The following is a 22,174-nucleotide window of genomic DNA, read 5'->3' as shown; positions in this document are numbered from 1 at the left end:
GAGATGGCTTTTGAATGTTCTTGGATAACTGTTATTTTTATAATTGCAAATTATTAATTCAGTTAATAAATGTGATAATTTTTTCACTAACTATGTGTTCAGTGATTGTAATAATTTATTTGTACAACAAAAACTAATAATCAATCGAGAAAAGAGGAAAAGTGTTAAAGTGATTTTTTAATAATATGTTGTTATTTTGGAACGCTTACAATTTTGAACATCTCTAACAACAAAATACTTGGATCACAGGATATATCCTATGGATATATCTGATGTATTCTCTGCTTGGATCTTTCACAAATAATACACAATAAATAACTTTTTATTAAGTTCACGTCTTAAATCAATTATTTATCAAATACACTATATATCAATAATATTTAATCAATTTCTCAAAATATTCCCGATGCAATGTCAAATATTTAAAATTGTCACTGATTGTCAGTGTCTGACTGACAATATATGCTGACAATATTATATTCGGTTGAGTGCGTTGTAAGACAAAGACAGATTTGGAAAATATTACCACGGCATTGTGTTCATTTTTTTCAAATCCTGAAAAAACCAATAAATATTTTTGAAAAATTTAAACGCAGAATGAAAGACTAAATTATTACCGAGGGCCGAAAGTCCCTTAGAATAAATAAAAAGTTTATTTTGAATGAGATATTTGAATTTAAAAATCACACTAAATTTTCTCTTAGTTTTTTCACCCCTGTAACTTATTAAAATAAACATTGTAGAAGTTCTCAGGGAGTTTCGGCCCTCGCTAATAACGTAATCTTTCATTCTGCGTTTAAATTTTTCCAAAATACTTATTAGTTTTCTCAGGATTTGAAAAAAATGAATCCCCATTTGAATAGCATTGCAGCCGAAAATACGTTCCGATCCTCTTAACATTACTGAGAAAATAATGTACTTGCGTTTTGACTCACCCTGTATTTGATATAAAGAAAATTAGCAATGTCAATAATTCTTGAAAATTTTGACAATAAATAAAAAATATGGCATTAATAAACCATTGCTGTTGTGCTTATTTTTATTTATACAGGGAGTTGAACTTGTTACGATTTTCATACAAAATTGGTTATAAATTTGTAAATACCCTGTATAACATAACAAGATTTTATATTTTTGTGATGGATAAAATATAGGGTGTTCCATTTAAAAAAACATAAATTTGGTCTGCCACTGTGTTATCGAACAACCTGTAACATTCTAACTAATTTTGTAATGTGAAGCTCAAAGTTGGCTACAATTTTTGTTATTAACTTTTGTTGCTATCTATTACTATAGCGGATCTATTGAGCTTTACCCCACTAATCAATCACCCTGTATAGCGGAACCACGTTAACTGTTTCGTTTGAGGTCTTTCTAAGGTCATTCCGATACCTTTCACGTATTTCTTTGCTTCTTATACCTGCTTCTTATGCTACTTCGCCGCATTGCAATGATATTCGCCTTTAGTTTGAACACTTATGTTTATCACCTTTTTTGTGTAATGGGAGAATTGTTGCAAGCGTCCAATCTGTAAGTATGTATAGTAATTGTAATCCTTCTCCTTCCATATATTTAATGAGTTCAGTTTTAATATTATCGTGTCCTGCAGCCGTACCATTGTTTAATTTTAAAACTACTTCCCCGAATTCTTTGTATGGAATGTGATCATGATCTTGCTGTTCAGTAAAATTGGAATCCATTATTTGAATTATCTTTTTATTCCTTTGATATATCCAGTTATTTTCATTTTTTGTCCTTATTCATTGTTATAACTTGCTTTACTAGTCTTTTTTGTTTTATTTCGCTTGGTATTTGTGTGTACATTTTCGCTTTTTTCACTTTATAGTTTTTTGTAGTTAGTGTTTGTGCTTTATTCCCAAAATTAAACTTTAACTCAGGTTTAATTTTATTTTTAGACTAATGAACAGCAACAGATGCAGTATCAGCAAGAACAACAACAACAATACCAACAACAACAAAGTATAGAGCAGCAAGCTCAACAACAGCAACAACAACAGGAACAGGTTCAGGCTATGCAAAACCAGTATATCCAACAGCAACAACAACAGCAGGTACAACAGCAGGTACAACAGCAGGTACAACAGCAAGTACAACAGCAGCAACAACAACAGCCTCAACCAACGCAACAAAGTGATGGAACAGTTATTTATCAACAACAGCATCCGATTATGCAACAACCGGAGCAACAGCAAGTTTTTCAACAACCACAGCAGATACCACAGGATCAGCTTCAGAATCCCCAAGTAATACAGAGACAACCTTCTGTAGAGCCAGTGCAACAACAAACTATTATTCACAAACAGTCCGCTCCGACTCATTTTGTACAGCAAAACTATTTGGAAGGACAACCTCAACAGGCTGAGTACCTACAGGTAAATTAGTTATCTTTTTTTATGAAGTGCATTTATAGATATTTTATTTAGGTGCAGGCTCAGCAACAACAACAGGATACTCATAAAATATCTAGTGTATCCCAACCGGAGTTGCTTCACCCGGCTCCGCAACATCATGAACACAGACTTAGCGTTGATAGTCAAATGGATAAAATTCCACCAGGAATTATGCAAGATCAGCAACAGTCTCTTGCGAATTTCCAACAGACTTACCAACAACAACAGCACCAACAACAACAACAACAACAGCAGCAGCAGCCGACATATGCGCAAGTAGTGCAACACCAGCCCCCAAACTATCAACAGCAACAGAGCTACCAACAATCACCGGCGAGTTATCCACCTCAGCAAACTTATCAAACTCAAGACAGTCAAAATTACCAACAGCAGAACTACCAGCAGCAACAAAGCTATCAGCAAGGTCAACAGGAGCCCATGATGCATATTATTCCTGGTACTATGACTCAAATTCCTCAGGAAATGGGGCAGCAGTATGTACAGCAACAACAGAGCTTTCCTCAACAACAGGCTCAACCACAAGCTACTTATCAACAACATGTACCACAACAGACTCAACAACCAACTTTCCAAACTCAACAGTCTTATCAACAGAATTATCCTCAACAAACAACCGCTCATCAACAGAGCAGTTATCCGACACAACAGCAGCAGCAACCCCCTCAACAACCCACTTATACTCAACAGCCGCAAGTTAATTATACACAGCAACCCCAACAGTCCTATCAAGGACAACCGTATCAACAACCAGAACAGCAACAAGTATATCAGCAACAGTATGTCCAACCTCAAAATATCGATCATTCCCAACAGTATATTCAGCAACCAATAGAACCTACTCAACAGTATATGCAACAGCAAAGTATTGACCCTAATCAACAGTATATGCAACAAAAGATAGAGCCTACCCAGCAGTATATTCCCCAAAGTATTGATCCTTCACAACAAGTTCAATCCATGGAACAGACACAGCAACAGGTTGGTCTTTTGTTTATTTGTTTTTAATAAGTTACAATAAACCTATTTATTCTACAGCCACCTCAGTATATTCCTCAGCAAGCGAGCCAGCAGCAGCCAATACCACAGCAGGTAGTACAGAGCGAACCTACCATGAGTGTCGGTACGCCTCCCATGAACCTTGTAGAACTTCAGCAGAAATTAGCACAACAGCACATGCAGGCAACTAAACAACCAGAACAGCATCGAAGTTCGACCGTTTCTTTACCTCCGATGGCTACTTTCGAGACATCAACAGACCATAGGAGACTATCGACTATTTCTCAACCCGCTTCAGTACAGGATTACATACAGAGTTCGATCCAACAGCAACATATTACTGAAGTACCTAGTCAAGAATATGTTCCTCCAGTCCAGGCAGCTCCAGTAAGTTAATTTTATTATTATTACCTAGTATGTTTTAATACTTTACTCTCGTAATCATGCTTTAAAAAAGTAGCAAATATGCTGTTTCATTTTGGCATCAATTGGTGCCATCAATCGATTTCTCCATTTTTCTGTAATATCGCTCCTAAGTACTTCAAACTATTCATTCATTTCTCCATCCAAAGTTATCATTTTATATGTGTAACATCCATCTTTAAATTAACATTCCAAATACTCAGTTTTTAAACGCTTTTCTTTTTTTACTCTTTAAACCTTTTTTCCTCAAGATCTTGGTATTCACTGTTCCAGTTTTTGTTCTAAATCCTTTTCATGACTTATTACTACTAAAACACTACATCAATGGTCTACATTATGCGCCAGGGAATATTACCCTATAGTTCCCTTGTTATCTGATTCATAACAACACTATTGAAAATAAATAAGTAGGTACTAAGCGTTGAGCCCTGATGTAATTCTACTTTCACATTAAATTTATCAGTCTCTCCCACAGCTGTTATAACACCATTTTATACTTCCTCCTACTTGTCTCTAAAATCTTCACATAATCACCTGAAACTCCTTTCATATTGAGCGCCCATTTATGTGTCAATAATTAATCTCTCATATTTTCAAGGTTTGACATAAGTAGTTTTATAGCCGTGTAGTGTGTGCATTGTTGTATATCTTCCTTGTTTTTGTAAATAGGTATTAATATACTGCTTCCATTCTTCTAAAATTTATCCCATTTCCATAAATCTATTAAACACACCTTGTTACCCTGCTTGTTCCTGCTTAAAGCTGGCCACATTTCCACAGAGATATCATTTGAAACAACCTTTCTTTATTGTTTGATCATGGCTGTTACTCAACTGTCCGTTAACTCAACTGGTTTTCTGATTTAGCTCGTACTATTTCATTGACTGTATAATATCACCAAATAACACTACTGCCAAAGATACATTTGATCTTACTTACTTACTTAAGGGGGGGGGGGTATAGTTTGAAATATTTTTTTTTTTTATTATTTCAAATAAAAATGCATACTTTCAAGAATACTCTCTGAAAATTTCAGATTGATCGGAGTAAAATTACCCGAGATACAGAGTGTTGAATATCCCTACCTTCGACCCGCTTTGTCGCGGCTTCGCGCCAGCACGCTTGAGCGTAGTGAGAAACGTTAAACAACTGTTCGCCTTCTCTTTTGTAGATTACTCCGCAATTCAAAAAACATATTCCAATGTTCATCACTTTACGATTTGGCAGACAAATAAGAAGATGAAGATGCAGTTATCAAAACTTTAAACGCATTTTTCTCAAAACTGCTTTTTCAAATGCGGTGGACATGGTAACTGAAAAACTACTTGACCGATCTACCTGAAATTTTGCATAGATTTTCTTTAGACATTTCGTGAGGTAACAACGTCGAGATATTTTTCGTTTTGTGCTTATTTTTTGTTCAACAATATTAAATCTGTTGGTTTTCACAAATGTTTTATCAAAAGTTTCGTATTTTTGACTTCTGGGTGATACCAAAAATTCAAAAATCATTAAAAATAAAAAACTCGACTTGTTACCTCGTGAAACTCATAAGCTAATTAAATCTTTTGGAAGTTTTTGTTTCGTATGATCCAGTGATGAGTTCTGATGTCCACCGCAAAATTAATTTTTTTTGAGCTGCCTCCCAAAATTTGTCACCAATGGCTTATTTTTCAATATTTTGGATTGAATTTTTTCTTAAATATTCTTTGAATTGTACTTAATATGTTTATTTAATTTAAAAATAAAATAATTCTACCATAGCTTTAAAAAAAATTCACAAAAATGTGCTTGATATGTTGATTTCAAACCATACCCCCAACCCCCTTAATCCAGAACTCGTCTACCTTTCGGTGTGAGTTATTTCCATATCTATGAAACATATATGTATTTCTTTTTCTGTTTTACGAGCTTTTTCTATTATTTGTCTTATGATGAAAATCTGATCGTTGTCCCTCTTTCTTTTCTGAAACCACTCTGGCTCTCCTCAAAGGTGTTTTCTAGTTTTTCTCTTAGCCTGTTTTCTAGTATACTAGCATACAGTTTTTAGACTGTGCTTCCAAGTGTTATTCCTCTATAGTTTGAGCGAGCATTCTTTGCCATCTCCTTTTTTATACAATGGTGTTATAATGCCTATCTGCCAGTCTAGTGGTACTTTCTTTTCATTTTTAGCTTGGTTCATGATGTTTAGTAATTCTTGTTGTCTTTCTTCATTCATGTATTTGACCATTTCTGCAGTTATATCCTCATGTCCCGGTGCTTTTTCCATCTTGATTTTGTTGATTGCATTTGTTAATTCTTTTTGTGTTATATTTCCTATCTTTTCCTGTTGCTCTTGTGGAGTGTGGATTTTTGTTTTGTTCTATCTTATCCCCTTCTACTTGTTCCACTTCCAAGAGTTCTTCAAAGTATTCTCTCCACCTCTCCATAATCTCATTCTCTTCTGTAAGTATGGTCCCATTCTTATCCTTCACGTTTTTCAATGTATTTGGTTTTGGTTCTCTCATGTCTCATTCATTTCTCCATCCAAAGTTATCATTTTATGTGTGTAACATCCATCTTTAAATGAACATTCCAAATACTCTGTTTTTTTACTAATGTTTAAACCTTCTTTCCTCAAGATCTTGGTATTCACTGTTCCAGTTTTTGTTCTAAATCCTTTTCATGACTTATTACTACTAAAATACTACATCAATGATTTACATTATGCGCCAGGGAACATTACCCTATAGTTCTCTTGTTATCTGATTCATAACAACACTATTGAGAATAAATAAGTAGGTACTAAGCGTTTAGCCCTGATATAATTCTACTTTCACATTAAATTTATCAGTCTCTCCCACAGCTGTCATAACACCATTTTATACTTCCTCCTACCTGTCTCTAACATTCTTCACATAATCACCTGGAACTCCTTTCATATTGAGCGCCCATCCATGTATCAATTAAACTCTCTCATATTTTCAAGGTTTGACATAAGTAGTTTTATAGCAGTGTAGTTTGTGCATTGTTGTATATCTTCCTTGTTTTTGTAAATAGGTATTAATATACTGCTTCCATTCTTCTGAAATTTATCCCATTTCCATAACTCTATTAAACACATCTTGTTACCCTGCTTGTTCCTGCTTAAAGCTGGCCACATTTCAACAGAGACACCATTTGAAACAATCTTTATTGTTTTATCATGGCTGTCACTTTACTCAACTGTCCGTTAACTCAACTGGTTTTCTGATTTAGCTCGTACTATTTCATTGACTGCATAATATCACCAAATACTATTGCCAAAGATCATTTGATCGATAAAGATATTTTCAAACTATCAAAAGCCGGTCCGGTCTCTTAATTGACCAGACCAAAAATGAATTTGGAAAAAAAAAATTTCTTTATAATTGTAATTTGAAAATAAACACTGAGTTTTTCTTCGAGAGCCGTTCAAACAAAACGTTTTTAATTACCACATTTCTTTTATATCGTAATAAATTATACTGGGCCGCATAAAAGTTATGGTGTTCTGAACCAAATGGAATTTTAAAAATATTAATAAAAGTTTTTTGGATCGTTACAGCGTTTACTATTATTTCGCTCTGTGGGTCTGTAACTATTGTAGTTTGTACCAAACCATTCGCTTTTACCATTGCATTTACCATTTGTATTGTTTTGTTAAAGGTTCCGGTCTCACAGTACCAGGAATCTCAACCACTAACCGTAGAAAACGTGAACGCCCTTCCATCATACCCGACCCCGTTGGAGACGATCCTGTCAGTCGAATCTCTCAGTCACAAACCATCGCAGGAAGTCATCAACGCCGTCCAAGACCTCGATCTAAACGAGCAACAAGTAAGTCAAACTCGAGACATCTCCTCGACTTCTTCAGACGAGAAGCCTAGGAGAAAACGAAGCTCTCTAAAGTACCAACTGATCGTTGACAACGTTCAGCCCGACGGCATCGTCGAATGCCAGCTACTTTGCAAACAGAAATCGGTTAGTTTTAAGTTTAACAGATTCGAAACCAGGCCCTCGGACATCATCGAGAAGATGATCAAGCAGGAGGTGTTGGACGAGCCGCACAAAGAGCTGAAGGACCACTTGCAGGACGTTATCGATAAGCTTAATGCGCATCCGGATAAAATGTCTGAAGCTGGTAAAGTTAAACAGTGGACGTACGTGCAGAAGGTATGTAATCTTTTAGTGAACTTATTAGCCTTTCGGTGTAGGATTTTGTTGTGGTAATAGGCGGGTTAGAGATGAATTTGACTAAAATGGTTGCAGATACATAGTTTTTTAATTGTTTTAAATCGATATCGTGAAGGTCAGATTAGATAAATCTGAAGCTGTAACTTTTCGATTTTTGATTGGGAATATAAAGGTGATTTCACTGCTCTTACAAGCTTTTCAGAAATAATTTGGTGAGTAATATCACCATTAGACCACGGTACAACTAGAATTCGTTCTTTTTCCAATATTTACCCTTTCAGGTGTCGGAAAAGTGAGATATTGCTCAATTCAAATTCAAATGGAAATTGCATTATTTTTTTCAACTACTTCAAGAGGATGAAAATTTTCTCGCTGTGAATGTTTATCAATGGACATATTATTGACTATTTCACTAGACTGTTTTTAACTGATAAAACGGCATAGCAACGCTTCGTTTCCTACTGACAAAACTTCTTAACGACGTGAAATCTCAGCGACAAAATTATGACAGATAATAAATAAATAAATAAATAAAGATTATATTTCGTTGATATGGTGCATTAATTGTCTCGTGAAATAGTCTTGTCGAATATCAATCGAGAGAAAATTATTTCCGGCAAAATTTTCTCCTGGTTTCATTCAAGTTCGTTGCCTTTTGGTAATTTTCGCTTATGAAATTTTGACAAAATCACTCGACTGACGTCTCGTGATTTAAGTCAAAATTTAATTCGCGAAAATTGCCAGGCAACAAACTTTCATACCAGTCGAAAATATTGCCGGCAAAATTTTCTCTCTTGTGATATTATATCCGCTGTGAGCTCGTACGTAGAGGGGATATTTACAAATTCTCGAGCGCCAGTAGTGGCAAGTCTGTAAACGTTTACCGGAAATTTGACATAAATGTCAAAGTGATTAATGTAAAATTAAAATTAAAAACATTAATTATAAAAAATATTAGTTGGTCAAAGCTGTGGTATATATTTTTACCTTAAATATACTTACGTTTTAAATACTGAATTTAAGTTTTTTTAATGTTCCGTAATTATGTAATTATAATTTAATCTAAAAAATCTTAGCGCCATCTACACGATAATTGTGAAAGTATCCGAAGTAAGAAATTCATATTTTATCAATAGAACGTCAAAATGATCGAGCAAAATCTTAAAAAAATCGATTACAATTTAATTAATTTTTTGCGTTGTAAATGTTAAGCGATAACAATTAAATAATAAATTTAAAAATTACCGGTGAAAGATAATTCCAGTAATCCGCTAGGAGCGCCACCAGCGAAGCTCAGAGCGTATACGAAAATATACTTTTTAAAACCAGAACGCTCTAACGTCTAACTTGGCAGTTAAAAATCATTGACCCATACTTATCGCACTCGTCATAGCTCAACAAATCTTCTTCTTCTTCTTCTTCTTCTTCTTCTTCTTCTTCTTCTTTTTCTTCTTTTTCTTCTTCTTCTTCTTCTTCTTCTTCTTCTTCTTCTTCTTCTTACGATGCCGTGCATTTTTGTGTAGGTGTCCACCGTACATTGTCTCGTCATTGACTTTACCCGTCCATGATATTCTAAGCATTCGGCGCAGGCACCATGTTTCAAAGACTTCAAGTTTATTAATAGAGCTGACCTTTAACGTCTATGGTTCTATTCCCTACAAGAGAATGAGCCAAACGTAACGCTTTAGCATCTTGAATCTCAGGTTCAAATCCAACTTGCGATCAGTCAGAAATTTACTAAGCCTCAAAAAAGCATTTCTGGTTTGTTCTACTCTGCTCTTTATTTCAGTCTCAGGGAACCCTCGTTCAGTAGATAACCCAAGTATTTAAACTGCCCGACTTGTTCGATTTCTTCTCAAGCGACATATATCTTTGCGTTTGGGTGACAATTTCTTATTATAATAATTTTTTTTGTCTTCTTGATATTTATTTTCAAACCCAGAGCTTCACTTGCAAGAGTTAGATCATTTAAAAGGCATTGAAGATCTTCGATATTATCTGTCACTATCCCTGTGTCATCGGCATACCTGATGTTAATAAATATGCCGTTTACTTTAACACCCTTATTAGAGTCTGTCACTGCTTCTGTGTAGGCTTTTTCGACGTATAAGTTAAACAACATTGGAGAAAGTATACAACCCTGCCTAACTTTTTTTTTTAATTGAGAAATCTGTTGTTTCGTTGACATTTTCAAGACTTGATGTTGCTGTCTGGTTCCAATACAGATTGGCGATAATTCTTATATCCTTGGCATCCAATCCCAACTCTTGTAGGTATTTTATCATTAGTACGTGTTTTACATTATCGAATGCTTTCTTATGATCGATGAAACGGATAAAAACGTCATTTCTTTGATCTAAACAATTCTGTATTAAAATAATGAATGGGTTGCATGTGTGAGTCCATACTATTGTAGTAAAGAAAAGAAAGACGTTCTCACAAACAATTTATTTTACAACTGACGACCGGTTTCGCTGTCTACACTTTGCACAGCATCTTCAGTTCCCGGTTAAAGTAAAATTAAATGCTACAAACAACAAAAAAGCAGAGTTAGTTAAGTGGTCTCGTTTAAATCAAAAGTTAATGATCTAGCCAATATCAAAGTACATATATTTATATATGCATACGTACATAAATACCCACATGTACGTACGTAATGGTGTGTAACCCTCACACTCACATACATGCACGCATTTATATGCAGTGGTAAAAAAAGTATGTCAAGTATAAGATATAATATAGATATAATAAGAAAAATAATAAATGAAAAAATCTTTCATTTCTAAATTCAACAGATATTAACATAAACGAAAGATTTTTTCATTTATTATTTTTTCATATATTACTTTTTCAACCTTTTTTAGTTATACTCCATAAAGTTTCATTGCTCTACTGATAATTGTAACTTTATATTACAATAAATTTAATATCACCTACTGCATCATACCTATACACTTGACTTTAATTCTGAATTAGTTATTAATGATTTTATTGATTGACACTTTTAATATAAAAAATTTTTAGCAAATTACTATTGTTCAATTTTTCAATTTCAATTTTTCAAACAAATCAAACAAATTTTAAAATCAGATCACAACTATTGCATATCCGACCAATCTTGTCTAAAAAATTGCACACCCAATTTTACATCTATAAGTTCTTGAACATCCTGAACAACATCTAATAATCCTATATAAATAAAATCTACACAATTAATTAAAAATAACATCACTTTATATACAACTAACAATTTTTCGTTTCTCGGTTTAATGTCATGTTTGCTTACTAATCCCCTCAAGATCCTGCCAATGTTTTGTTAATATATCTATATATATATTGTTAATATATCTATATGTATATCTATATACATTCAAATCTATCCCTCTACCAACCCTCCCTTTAGCAAAATGCAGAGAAAAAGTATGATATTGAATACTACTACTATATTCTTCCCTTATACCGGAAAGTAAGTATATATCTTATACTTGACATACTTTTGTTACCACTGCATTAAATGCGTGCATGTATGTGAGTATGAGGGTTATACACCATACGTACGTACATGTGGGTATTTATGTGTATGCATATATACATATATGTACTTTGATATTGGCTCGATCATTAACTTTTGATTTAAGCCAGACCACTTAACTAACTCTGGTTTTTTGTTGTTTGTAGCATTTAATTTTACTTTAACCGGGACCTGAAGATGATGTGCAAAGTGTAGACAGCGAAACCGGTCGTCAGTTGTAAAATAAATTGTTTGGGAGAACGTCTCTCTTTTCTTTACTACAATTCTGTATTAATCTAGGGATCCCCTCTCTCGTGCTAAGTTCATTTTTAAACCAAACTGATTCCAGCCACTGATCGGTTCACGTTTCTTAAATAATCTAGTGTGTAGTATTCTCAAGAAAAGTTAAAAAAATGGCTCATTAGGCTTATCAGTCGGTGGTCCTTGAAGAAGTTCGCACGTGGTGTTTTGGATAGGGCGATAAATGTAGAGGCAGGTAGAGGGAAGCCAATCTTTTGTCGTTAAAGAGCTGCACAATAATCATAATTAAATTTCTGAAGACATGTTTTCTGGGACAACAGCACTAACTGGACAGCCTTCACGGAATTGGTCACTGAGGTTGGTACATCCAGGCTTGAATAATTCAAACCTGGAACAATTATTATTCAAAACCGTAATGTGATCAATTAATCAGCCTCGTGCTCTATCAAGAAAACCAAGTTGAAGTCGATCGGCGCATTATTGGGTAGTTAATCCGACTTTAAAATTGTATAAAATCATCGTAATTTTTTCCCATTTTTTTCAAGAATGTCAAATGTTGCTTACATACAGAGAGGTTCTAAATTATGGAATAAATTCATTTTCTCTAAAATGGACGACTATAGAGAAAATCCCGAAACAGGTCGATTTTTTTTTAATTACAACTTTTTGGCATATATTTCATACTAGTGACGTCATCCATCTGAGCGTGATGACGTAATCGATGATTTTTTTAAATGGGAATAGGGGTCGTGTGGCACCTTATTTGAAAGGGCGTTCAATTCTCTATTCAGTAATATAAACATTAATATAATTATTTACACAGGGTGGCCAAAAATATAATTTTTGAATTAAATTAATTGACGAAAAAAGAAGAATGTATGCAATTTATTTAACTCAAAAAACATTCTATCGCTGTCAGAAAATAGAAAAAAAATTTATTTTTCAAATAAACATTGCTTTTTGCTTAAATGTTGTTCAAACTGCCAAGTGGTAGGTGGGAGGCTGTTTGTGATTTAATTTAAGCGAAAAGAAATGTTTATTTGTCAAATAAACATTTTTTTTGTATTTGCTCACAGCACTATAATGTATTTTGAGTTAAATAAATTGCATACATTCCTCTTGTTGCGTCAATTAATTTAATTCAAAAGATATTTTTTGCTCACCTTGTATAAATAATAATATTATTGTTTATATTACTGAATAGAGAATTGAAAACCCTTTCAAATGAGGTGCCACATAACCCCTATTCCCATTTAAAAAAAATCATCGATTCGGGATTTTTCTGTATAGTCGTCCATTTTAGAGAAAATGAATTTATTCCATAATTTAGAACGTATCTGTATGTGGTTTCCATTATAATTGATCAAACGGTTCCGATGAATCCGAAATTCTTTTATTTTTCAATAATACTCATAATCCACTGAACATATTTCCAGATTTTAATTCTTATCTCTACAATACATATTGCGTAAGACCTATCTACTGTCAAAACGGTTATCTTTGTCGCCTTTAAACTGTAATATCAAAATGAACTGAATCTGCAATCATTTTAGGATTTAATTAAACAGTTTTATTCTGAGACATTAACATGTGTAAGCAGGTTTATAAACAAGTAATAATCTAATAATATTTTGCTTTCAATGGGGGTTATTGATGGTACAATTTATAGGCAAAGTAATATTTGCCTCCCCTATAAATGTTTTACGCCATTTCAAGGCGACATCGACATGTAGAAAAATATTGAACAATATTGTTAATGAAGAACAAATACTGGATAAGGTTTTTTAAATGGTAAAAAATTATGTATTAGCAAAAAATTAATAATAAGCTATATATGGATGTAGCATCACCAAATTCAAAAGCACTTGATGTTTATTCACAAACTTTCAAAAGCAAATGTCACTTATAATAAATGCACAAACCATACGTAGAAAAATTTCTATGAATCATTATGTGACTTGATTTTTGATAGTTTTTTTTTTAGAAAAATCAGTACAAGTTTGTAATAATAGGATAATACTTTTATCTGGTTTAGAGCAGTTCATACATTATCTTTACGAAAAATGAATCGACAAATACAGAGTGGGCCAAAGAAAACAGTCCACCTCGATATTTGGCAGTATTTATTAGATTTTAAGGAAATGACGAAACAGGTCGATTTTTGATCTAAGGGGGACACATTTTTACGGTACATATATTTGTCATTTGTCAACCCCCTCCCTTCCACTTCCCCCACCTCTTAGTTTTAAAACGGGAATAGGGGTCGTGTGCTAGCTCATTTAAAAGGTTATTCAATTCTCTATTCAGTAATATAAACATTAACAAATTATTTATACAGGGTGTCCAAAAAAATATTTTAATTAAATTAATTGACGCAAAAAGAAGAATGTATGTAATTTATTTAATTCAAAATACATTCTACTGCTGCCACAAAACAGAAAAAAATGTTTTTTGATAAATAAACATTGCTTTTCGCTTAATTTCAAGAATTTAAGCGAAAAAAAATATTTATTTGTCAAATAAACATTTTTCTCTGTTTTTTATCAGTAGTAGAATGTATTTCGAGTTAAATAAATTGCATATATTCTTCTTTTTGTGTCAATTAATTCAATTCAAAATACGTTTTCTTGGATATAAATATATATATTTTTATACCCTATATAAATAATTATATTAATGTTAATATTACTGAATAGAGAATTGAATAACCTTTCAAATGAGGTAGCACAAGACCCCTATTCCCTATTTTAAAATAAGGGGTGGGGGAAACGGAGGGGAGGAGGTTGAGAAATGACAGATGTATGTACCGTAAAAATATGTCGCCCTTAGATAAAAAATCTACCTGTTTCTTTATTTCCTTAAAATAAAATAAATACTGCCAAATATCGAGGTGGACTGTTTGCTTTGGACCACTCTGCATAGGAAAAAGTAATAATTAAAAAGAAGCAATCTCTTCTACACTAAAATAAAAATCTTAATTCCAAGTTTTTTTGCTTTTTGAAAAATTAATAACTGCCTTCGTTGCTTCTCCCAAGGCATAATTATAAACGTTCATAACTTCTTTATTCCCACATCCTTTTTACGTCTAGTTTAGTATAGTACGAGGTCAATAAGATTATTCAAAGGTTCAATAGAAATATTTATATCACGTATCCTTTCTTGTTTTTTTTTTGTAGCGAAAACAGGGGAACCAATAAATAGGAAGATAAATACAATTTAAAAGAAAATAGTACCTACTCTTACTTGTAACAGTACAAGAGTGTAAGAGTTTTGAACAGCAGATAAATTCTTCTGATTTTTTGTAATGTTATTAATTTTTTTCTACGCTTAGCATACCTAAAGCATAAAACGGTTCTGGGACAAAAAATGTTCTAAAAAAAATTATTGACAAAAATCGTTTCTTTCGTTACATCATCATCAATGGCGTTACAACTATTTATAAAGGAATACATTATTGAAAGTGCAAAAAAGTTTTTATCAAATTATTATGGCTATAAACTTATCATAATACACTTATCCACTGTTATGGTGCCGATATCGCATTTTTTGCAATTATTTAAATAAAATATCGTAATGTTTTACAAACAAACTATTTTATGTGTGGTTATAATACAAACAATTTTATATTCTGTAAGTATTCAATCCTATTGCCTCATTTATGAAGCTATTGTTATCGATATCACATTTGTTTTTGATTGTGATCAATAATTGAATAATTTTTCTACTTTCATTTTTCACTACTGTTAGTTTTTCACTACTTCATTTTATAATGAATCCATCTATAGAATAACAGATTTAGGTGTGTGACTCCTGAGCAACTTTCTCTTTCTGACGACATCTCGCTTTAGCTTCCCTTTCTTCTTGACGACGTTTCTCTTAAGCTTCTTATCGGCGTTTTTCGTTTTCTTTTTGCTATATTTTATCAGCCCCTTTCTTTCTCCATACGTTATTCCATTGCGGCAATCATATCTTAAATTTCTTCCATCTTGTTCTCGCTTCTTATTTTTACCATTCAAATTACCGAAAATAACTGATCTCTTTCGCTTAATTCAACTTTTGACACCAGTTGTTCTTGTTACGTTTCTATTTATCTATCTTGTTCAGTTGCCAATACTTTGATGACTACCCGGTTATCAAAAGTACGTTTAAATGAATATCTGAAAAATATCAATGTTTTATTGCATTGTATAGCTAAATTTAGTCATTTTTTATTTTGAACTTATTAAAAGCTTGTACGGATTTTTTGTTATTTTTAGATTTCAATATAGCAACATATTTCATCTTTAATCAAAATCTAAATATTTAAATCTACTTACTTATACTTTTTTAACAAACCTTTAAAACTAATGTATCTTCTTTTCCTTAAGATTAACATAATTATTCTCTTTTGCAACTAGATTGTCTTGTGATATCATATGCATCCTTCATAGGTTCCATGTGACATTTTTTTATACAACTAAAATAGAATTTGTTTAGATTATCAAGATAACTATTAAAGAGTTTCTTGCAGTTTTTTCATAAGCTGTTTCTGTTATTTGGTCATCTATTAGACATTTTGTCGACTTATCGTCCCTTAATATTGAATAATCCGAAGTTAAGTTGGCTTGTAAATGGTGTATTTTCAGGGAGTCTGTTTGTGATAGACGGTTTAAGAACTATCCATTGAGTAGCTTACATTACAATTATTACAAAAGACCCTTTTTTCTCCTTGTTGCTAAACCTACTGCGAGCTGACTACAAAAGGATATGTTTATTTATGATGACGAAGACTTGCGAAAGATGTTTTCCTTATATGTAATTAGATAAAAATAACATATGTCTTAAAGTTGTATTTTTATATTTCAAGATTTTATTCAAGTCTGTATTATGTTTGTACTTAAAATCTATGTTTTTTTATCATGTCATTTGATCCAACAAGTGAATAGTCTCAGTTGGTGGGTAGATATAATCTATGGTTTGTTTTTAAACCAAGAGGAGTGATTCAAATTTACCGCGCTGTAATGCTTGTTTGTAATTGGTCCGACCGCAGACAAGTTTACTCCACTGTTATAAAATTTTGACACAATTGGCATTTCATAGGTTAATTAAGTTATATCGGCGATTTTTTGTATTTTCTGCGTTATTCCTTAAATTTTTAGATTTTTAGTCTGCTTTTATAATATAAAAAGCAGTTGTATTTAGAACTCTTTAGCGACGTATTAATATAATATAATATTTATGGATTACCGTCGAGGGTCGACATGATCAACCAAAAAAGAAGATGTATTTGGTGATTATTCTAGTGACTCTCTTGGGTGTGAATCTGTCTTTTTAGTTTACTCCTCCTGGTAAAAAAATAAACTATACCTTTCTTAAAGTCCCCAGGAAAGTGAGTGGTTCCGCAATAATTTTATTGAAAGTCAAAAAGTTGCAGAACTGGTACTAAATTTTGTCTGAAATGTCTCCAAGTCTATAAAAATTCAGCTCTTTTGGGCTATCTTGTATCTCTCTGTAACGTAGGGGTAATTATAGAAAAAATGTTAAAAAATATCAACTATTTTACAAAATTTTACAAAATCATAAACTTTCATATATGTCGCTGCACGTTGTCAAACATGCACAATAAAGTCAAATCATTAATTCTTTGCACGCTGCAACAAAAAGGTTAGGCATGCCTCACTCACAAGGCACTCCCACAAAAAAACACATCGAAGGCACAGATCGGTAAGTACGTACAATGTAAGGACGACGAGAAAATGTTTAGTAATAACTGTAGTAGACATTAGTTTTTAGTTTTTCTGTTTGCAATGTAGACTTTAATATTTGTAGTAATGTAAGAATTCCCAAAATATATCTCTAAATAAATTATTTATTATTATACAAAAGTCCTGTATACGAGAGCAACGAGAAAAGTTCTACCTTCCAACAATATATCCAATGTTTTTTCTTTCTCTTGACCTATAGAATCTAACGAATCCTCTCTTTTCTCTCTAAATCTTTCGTTGACATGGTAAAAAATATACATGTTATGTCTTCATTTAATCGTTTGGTCCTTTGGAATGCTATCAATTAAAAGAATCCCATTGGAATGCCAAAAAATTTGTTAATTATTGATTAACAATATTCCATCTAATTCTTTCCCCTACTGCTCAAGAATATTTGCAGAATATCCTATAGTAGTCATTTGAAAGAATTTCTTTGGAATCACAAAAATACCAACAAGCAGTTGTCTTTGTTTCTTCAAGAGTTATTGGCGTCTTCCAATTGTTTTGACTGTTTTGTTGATTCAGTTATAAATTGATCAATCCACGTTTCAGTGGCCTGAAAAATGTCCAAATTTGCCAAATACGTCATTTCTCTGCACAAGGCTTTTTCATACTGATCTTATATAAAATGTGCTCTTTCTTCTAAAATTCTTAGTCGTATCTACACCCTTAATAGTGGATCATCTAAAATCTAACATTTTTCCAAACCATATAACAGTCGTTTATCTTAAACAGCTACCTAACTAACTGCAAACAAACTATTTCCTTGATAAAGAAAATGATAATGAAACACAGTCCAACATACCAAGACCTCCACTAATAAGTGTACCATGTTGGGTTTATGAGAAACGTCCATAACGACATTGTAGACATAGCTATTAATGAATACACTGTAAAAACAGTAGGACCAGAGATAATCTACCAAAATCTACTTCAAAACAATCTACCAAAGCCTGAACATTTTTTAATAGTGACAAAAATATTAGACGAGAAGAAAACGGAATATTATACCTATAAACTCAAAAATGAAAATACCTTCAGAGTCGTGATGCTAGGGATACCAGAACTTCCGACAAAGGTTATCTTCAGTAAAATAAAACAACTAGGTATTAAGTTTAATCAAACATTGGAAGAAAATCACAATTGTCTGTGAAAAATTAAAACCCAACTATGTATAGTTATCGTGGGACTAATATGGATCTCTGGTGTCCAACTATGGGGTACTGCAAGCATCAGCAACTTCGAGATTCTGCAAAGTTTCCAGAATAAGGTAACGCGCACCATAGTCTTCTTCTTTTTGTACAGACATGACTCTGTCTGTTTTTTCAATGTGCCTCTAGTAAGTTTGTCGTTCCATCGTTTTCGTGGTCTTCCCACTGATTGTCTTCCTATTGGGGAACCGTCTCTCGCTGTAATGACTACTCTGTTTGTTGTCATTCGGCTTATGTGGTCATTCATTCTATTCTTCTGTTTCTTACCCAATGATTAATGTTATCCACCTTGCATCTCCGTCGTATAGCCGCCGCCTACGAAAAGTATAACTCCGAAAAATTCCGTTAAGAATAGAACTTTCAATGAACACCGCGAAAAATATTATTTTTGATTATATGATTGTGAAAATTATAATCCCTAATAAAGTGTTAGCGAAAAAATTTATTTTTTGAGGAGTATCGGCAAAAAACATCATTTCTGTTTGTGGGTCCACGAAAATTATAATTAGTAAAAGGTTCTCAGAAATAATTGTTTTCGTCGGCAGAAAGAGAAACGGAAAGGGAAATAATTGTTTTCGTCAGCATCTATTATGAACTAAATCTTTTCATTATAAATATTTTGGGAGTTATAATCTTCGCGGATACGCATATAAAAAAAATTGTAATCGCCAATACTTATCAAAGAGTTATTATTTTCACTGGAAATGTATTAGGAATCACATTAATCATAGGTACCAGCGGTATATCTGTACTTCTAGCTCTGTCCCATAGAGTGTTACCGTCGATTTTTCGAAGGGTTTTCATCTCCGCCACTATAGTCATCGCACCCAATTACGTATCAAATAAAGTTATCCAGCATGATAAATCAATTGGCTCCATTAAGGAAGTGATTTTGGAATTCTGTAGCGATATCAGAAAGGTGAAACAACGCATCCCAATGTGCTTGTTAGGAGCGACAAGTGTTAGTATTGACAAAATTCGAAGATTCAAAATACCCATACTGTTGGTTCTAATTAACTGTTGGTTTTATTGTTATTTAGTGTTTGTTAGACTTAGTCCCAACTTAGGTTGCATTAGGTAGGTGGTTCACTGGATCCACTGTTTACATGACTATTTTACCACATCATTGAATTATTGTCCTATTGAACATATTTATCAATAAAGGTGGTTAAAAATCCATGTCATGGCCACGAAATTCTCACCTTGATCTCGTAATATATTTTTTCTAGTAAAAACCTCTATTATGTTTGATGAAAACTAATAGTCATTTTGGGAATCTCTTAGGAAAATTTAGGATGATTGAAATTGTTACTTAAATTTAATCACATTATTTCTTCTAATTAACGTTTAATACATATTCATACGTGGTTGAAGTACCATCTACTAACATTTTAAAACAAGACATTTTGAAATAAATAGAAAGTAATTAGTAGATAGAACGCAAAGGTATTCGAGGTATCCATTTGTAAGTGCCTAGCTATATAATCATTCCTAGTTATTAACATTTTCAATCACATCCTTTTGAATAATATACAATACGTATACTATATGGATGAGTCATAAAATGTGTTCAATTGTTCGATATATTAATATTTATTGATAATATTTATTATCTTTCAACTGCCGCAATATAGAAATGTTTTTTCTCTTAATTTATTATTTATTTAATTTGTGTCCTTAATTGAAGTGTCTCGTCCCTTATTATTCTGAGTTTTTAAAAAGAACCAATATTATTACGATTAACAAAACTCCAGGTTTTGGCATTTGTGCCAGGTTTTGGATTGGCCAGTCTAGTGTCTACTTACTGTTCTGAAAGTACCAGGACTACCAAGAGTTATCCCTATCAAGAGTTATCATTTTCAACTTAAAATAAATATTGGGTGTAGCATTTTAAGAAGAAAGAATAATGGAAAGTCTTCTTTACCAATCTATCTATTCAGTCAATTTTTTGACAAAGGCATCCCTTTGTCATTTTCATCATTTTCACTAATCTCTAATGCTGGTGTTGTCATCTTGTTCTGGTCAAATATTCCCGTTTGAAGATATCATGTCAGTTTTGTCATATTATCTGGAAGTCATATCTTGCTATGAAACCTTCTCATATTCTTGTTCTCATGATCATTTTTCAGTGCGTCATTAATTATGACGTCATATACTGTATTGGCTGTGTCGAGACTTATTTCATGTAATTATTGACGAATCTGACATGCCACAATCGTACTTAGCCATATAAAAGGGTGAAAAGCTTGTGGAATTAAACTAATTAGTAATTTAGTAGATTTGATTTTTACACAATATGTTAACATGTAGGTATTTTTTATAAAGGGGAATAACATTAAAAAGTAAACAATATTGTTAATTAAATTTATAAATATGGAAACATTAAAAAATGACACAAAACTTACTATGGATCTCCTTACTATGGATCTTTTTCTTGCATAATGATCTGGAGTATTAGATATACATCTCTCATCACATGTCCCATATATCTCAGTTTTCTTCTTATTTGTTAGTTTTTCTCGTTCCTTATGCGTAAGTCTCATTACCTCCACGTTGGCTATTCTATCTACTCATGAGATATTTAGCACTCTTCGGTACATCTTGAATGTCTCTAGCCTCCTCACGCCAATGACTAACTTTTAACGAACTAAATTCTAAACCAAAACACAAAATAATGCACAAAAACGTTGTGAAACACAAGGGAAGTCGAATTCGAAATTTCAAAATGACAGGTACACAAAATAATGACCTGAATAATAACCGTCACTTGACTCTCTGACACTTCTAAAAAATGGCCAAAATGGACGAAGTTTTCGTCAAATGTTCGTAATACGTGTATTTGATTGGCTAGAAAAAACGCGCATTCTAAATATCAACGAATCAAACGTAGGTTAGGAATAGACATCTTATGTACATGTATAACCATTATAATGCTGCATTATTTTTGTGTTTAATCACGGAGCTACCGCTTTTTCCATCACATCTAACTTAATGCATTAGAGAGAAATCGAAAAACTGTGACGCACTGAAAAATGATCATGAGTACAAGAATAGCAACAGTAAACTCTACCAAAGCTGCCTTGCTGTTATTGAGACCTGTATATGGGTAGAGACTTCATCGGTGTTGCCTTGCAACTGGTTTCCATATATATTTTTTTGTAGACCCAGAAGAGTGCCTTAGTACTAAGGGAAGTTCTGTTCTGACTCCCCTTCTGAGTCATATCTTTTTTCTTTTGCATCTCATACATTGACAAGGCTATAGCTATAATGTCCCAGAGATATCCAGCTCAGTGGAGAATATTTTAAGAAACCTGAACCAGGAATTCCATGGGCACGATGGTATTACACCTGGGGATTGAATCTTCACAGGTTTTCCTTGTTAAATGTTAACGTTGCGTTATT

At 32.8% G+C, this 22,174-nt stretch overlaps 1 protein-coding gene across 22 annotated transcripts in view; it reads left to right on the top strand.

Annotated features, from left to right (window-relative positions):
* The window catches only part of LOC126881576 (titin), a 405,229-nt gene that overhangs the window by 306,820 nt on the left and 76,235 nt on the right, over nucleotides 1-22,174 (top strand). For 20 of the 22 annotated variants that reach the window (XR_007696921.1, XM_050645904.1, XM_050645903.1 and 17 more), the window contains 5 exons: nucleotides 1,917-2,393; nucleotides 2,445-3,410; nucleotides 3,468-3,815; nucleotides 7,518-8,024; nucleotides 17,461-17,520. Coding sequence is in view for 21 of the 22 variants with exons in the window: in XM_050645904.1 (XP_050501861.1) it covers nucleotides 1,917-2,393; nucleotides 2,445-3,410; nucleotides 3,468-3,815; nucleotides 7,518-8,024; nucleotides 17,461-17,520 (2,358 nt within the window). In the remaining variant the exon portion in view is untranslated. The remainder of the gene's footprint in view (nucleotides 1-1,916; nucleotides 2,394-2,444; nucleotides 3,411-3,467; nucleotides 3,816-7,517; nucleotides 8,025-17,460; nucleotides 17,521-22,174) is intronic. The other 2 variants (XM_050645908.1, XM_050645899.1) reach the window with 2 other exon arrangements.

The sequence above is a fragment of the Diabrotica virgifera genome, chromosome 3, assembly GCF_917563875.1.
Source record: "Diabrotica virgifera virgifera chromosome 3, PGI_DIABVI_V3a".
In the NCBI taxonomy this organism is placed as follows: domain Eukaryota; kingdom Metazoa; phylum Arthropoda; class Insecta; order Coleoptera; family Chrysomelidae; genus Diabrotica; species Diabrotica virgifera.
This window is presented reverse-complemented; position numbering and strand designations above follow the sequence as displayed.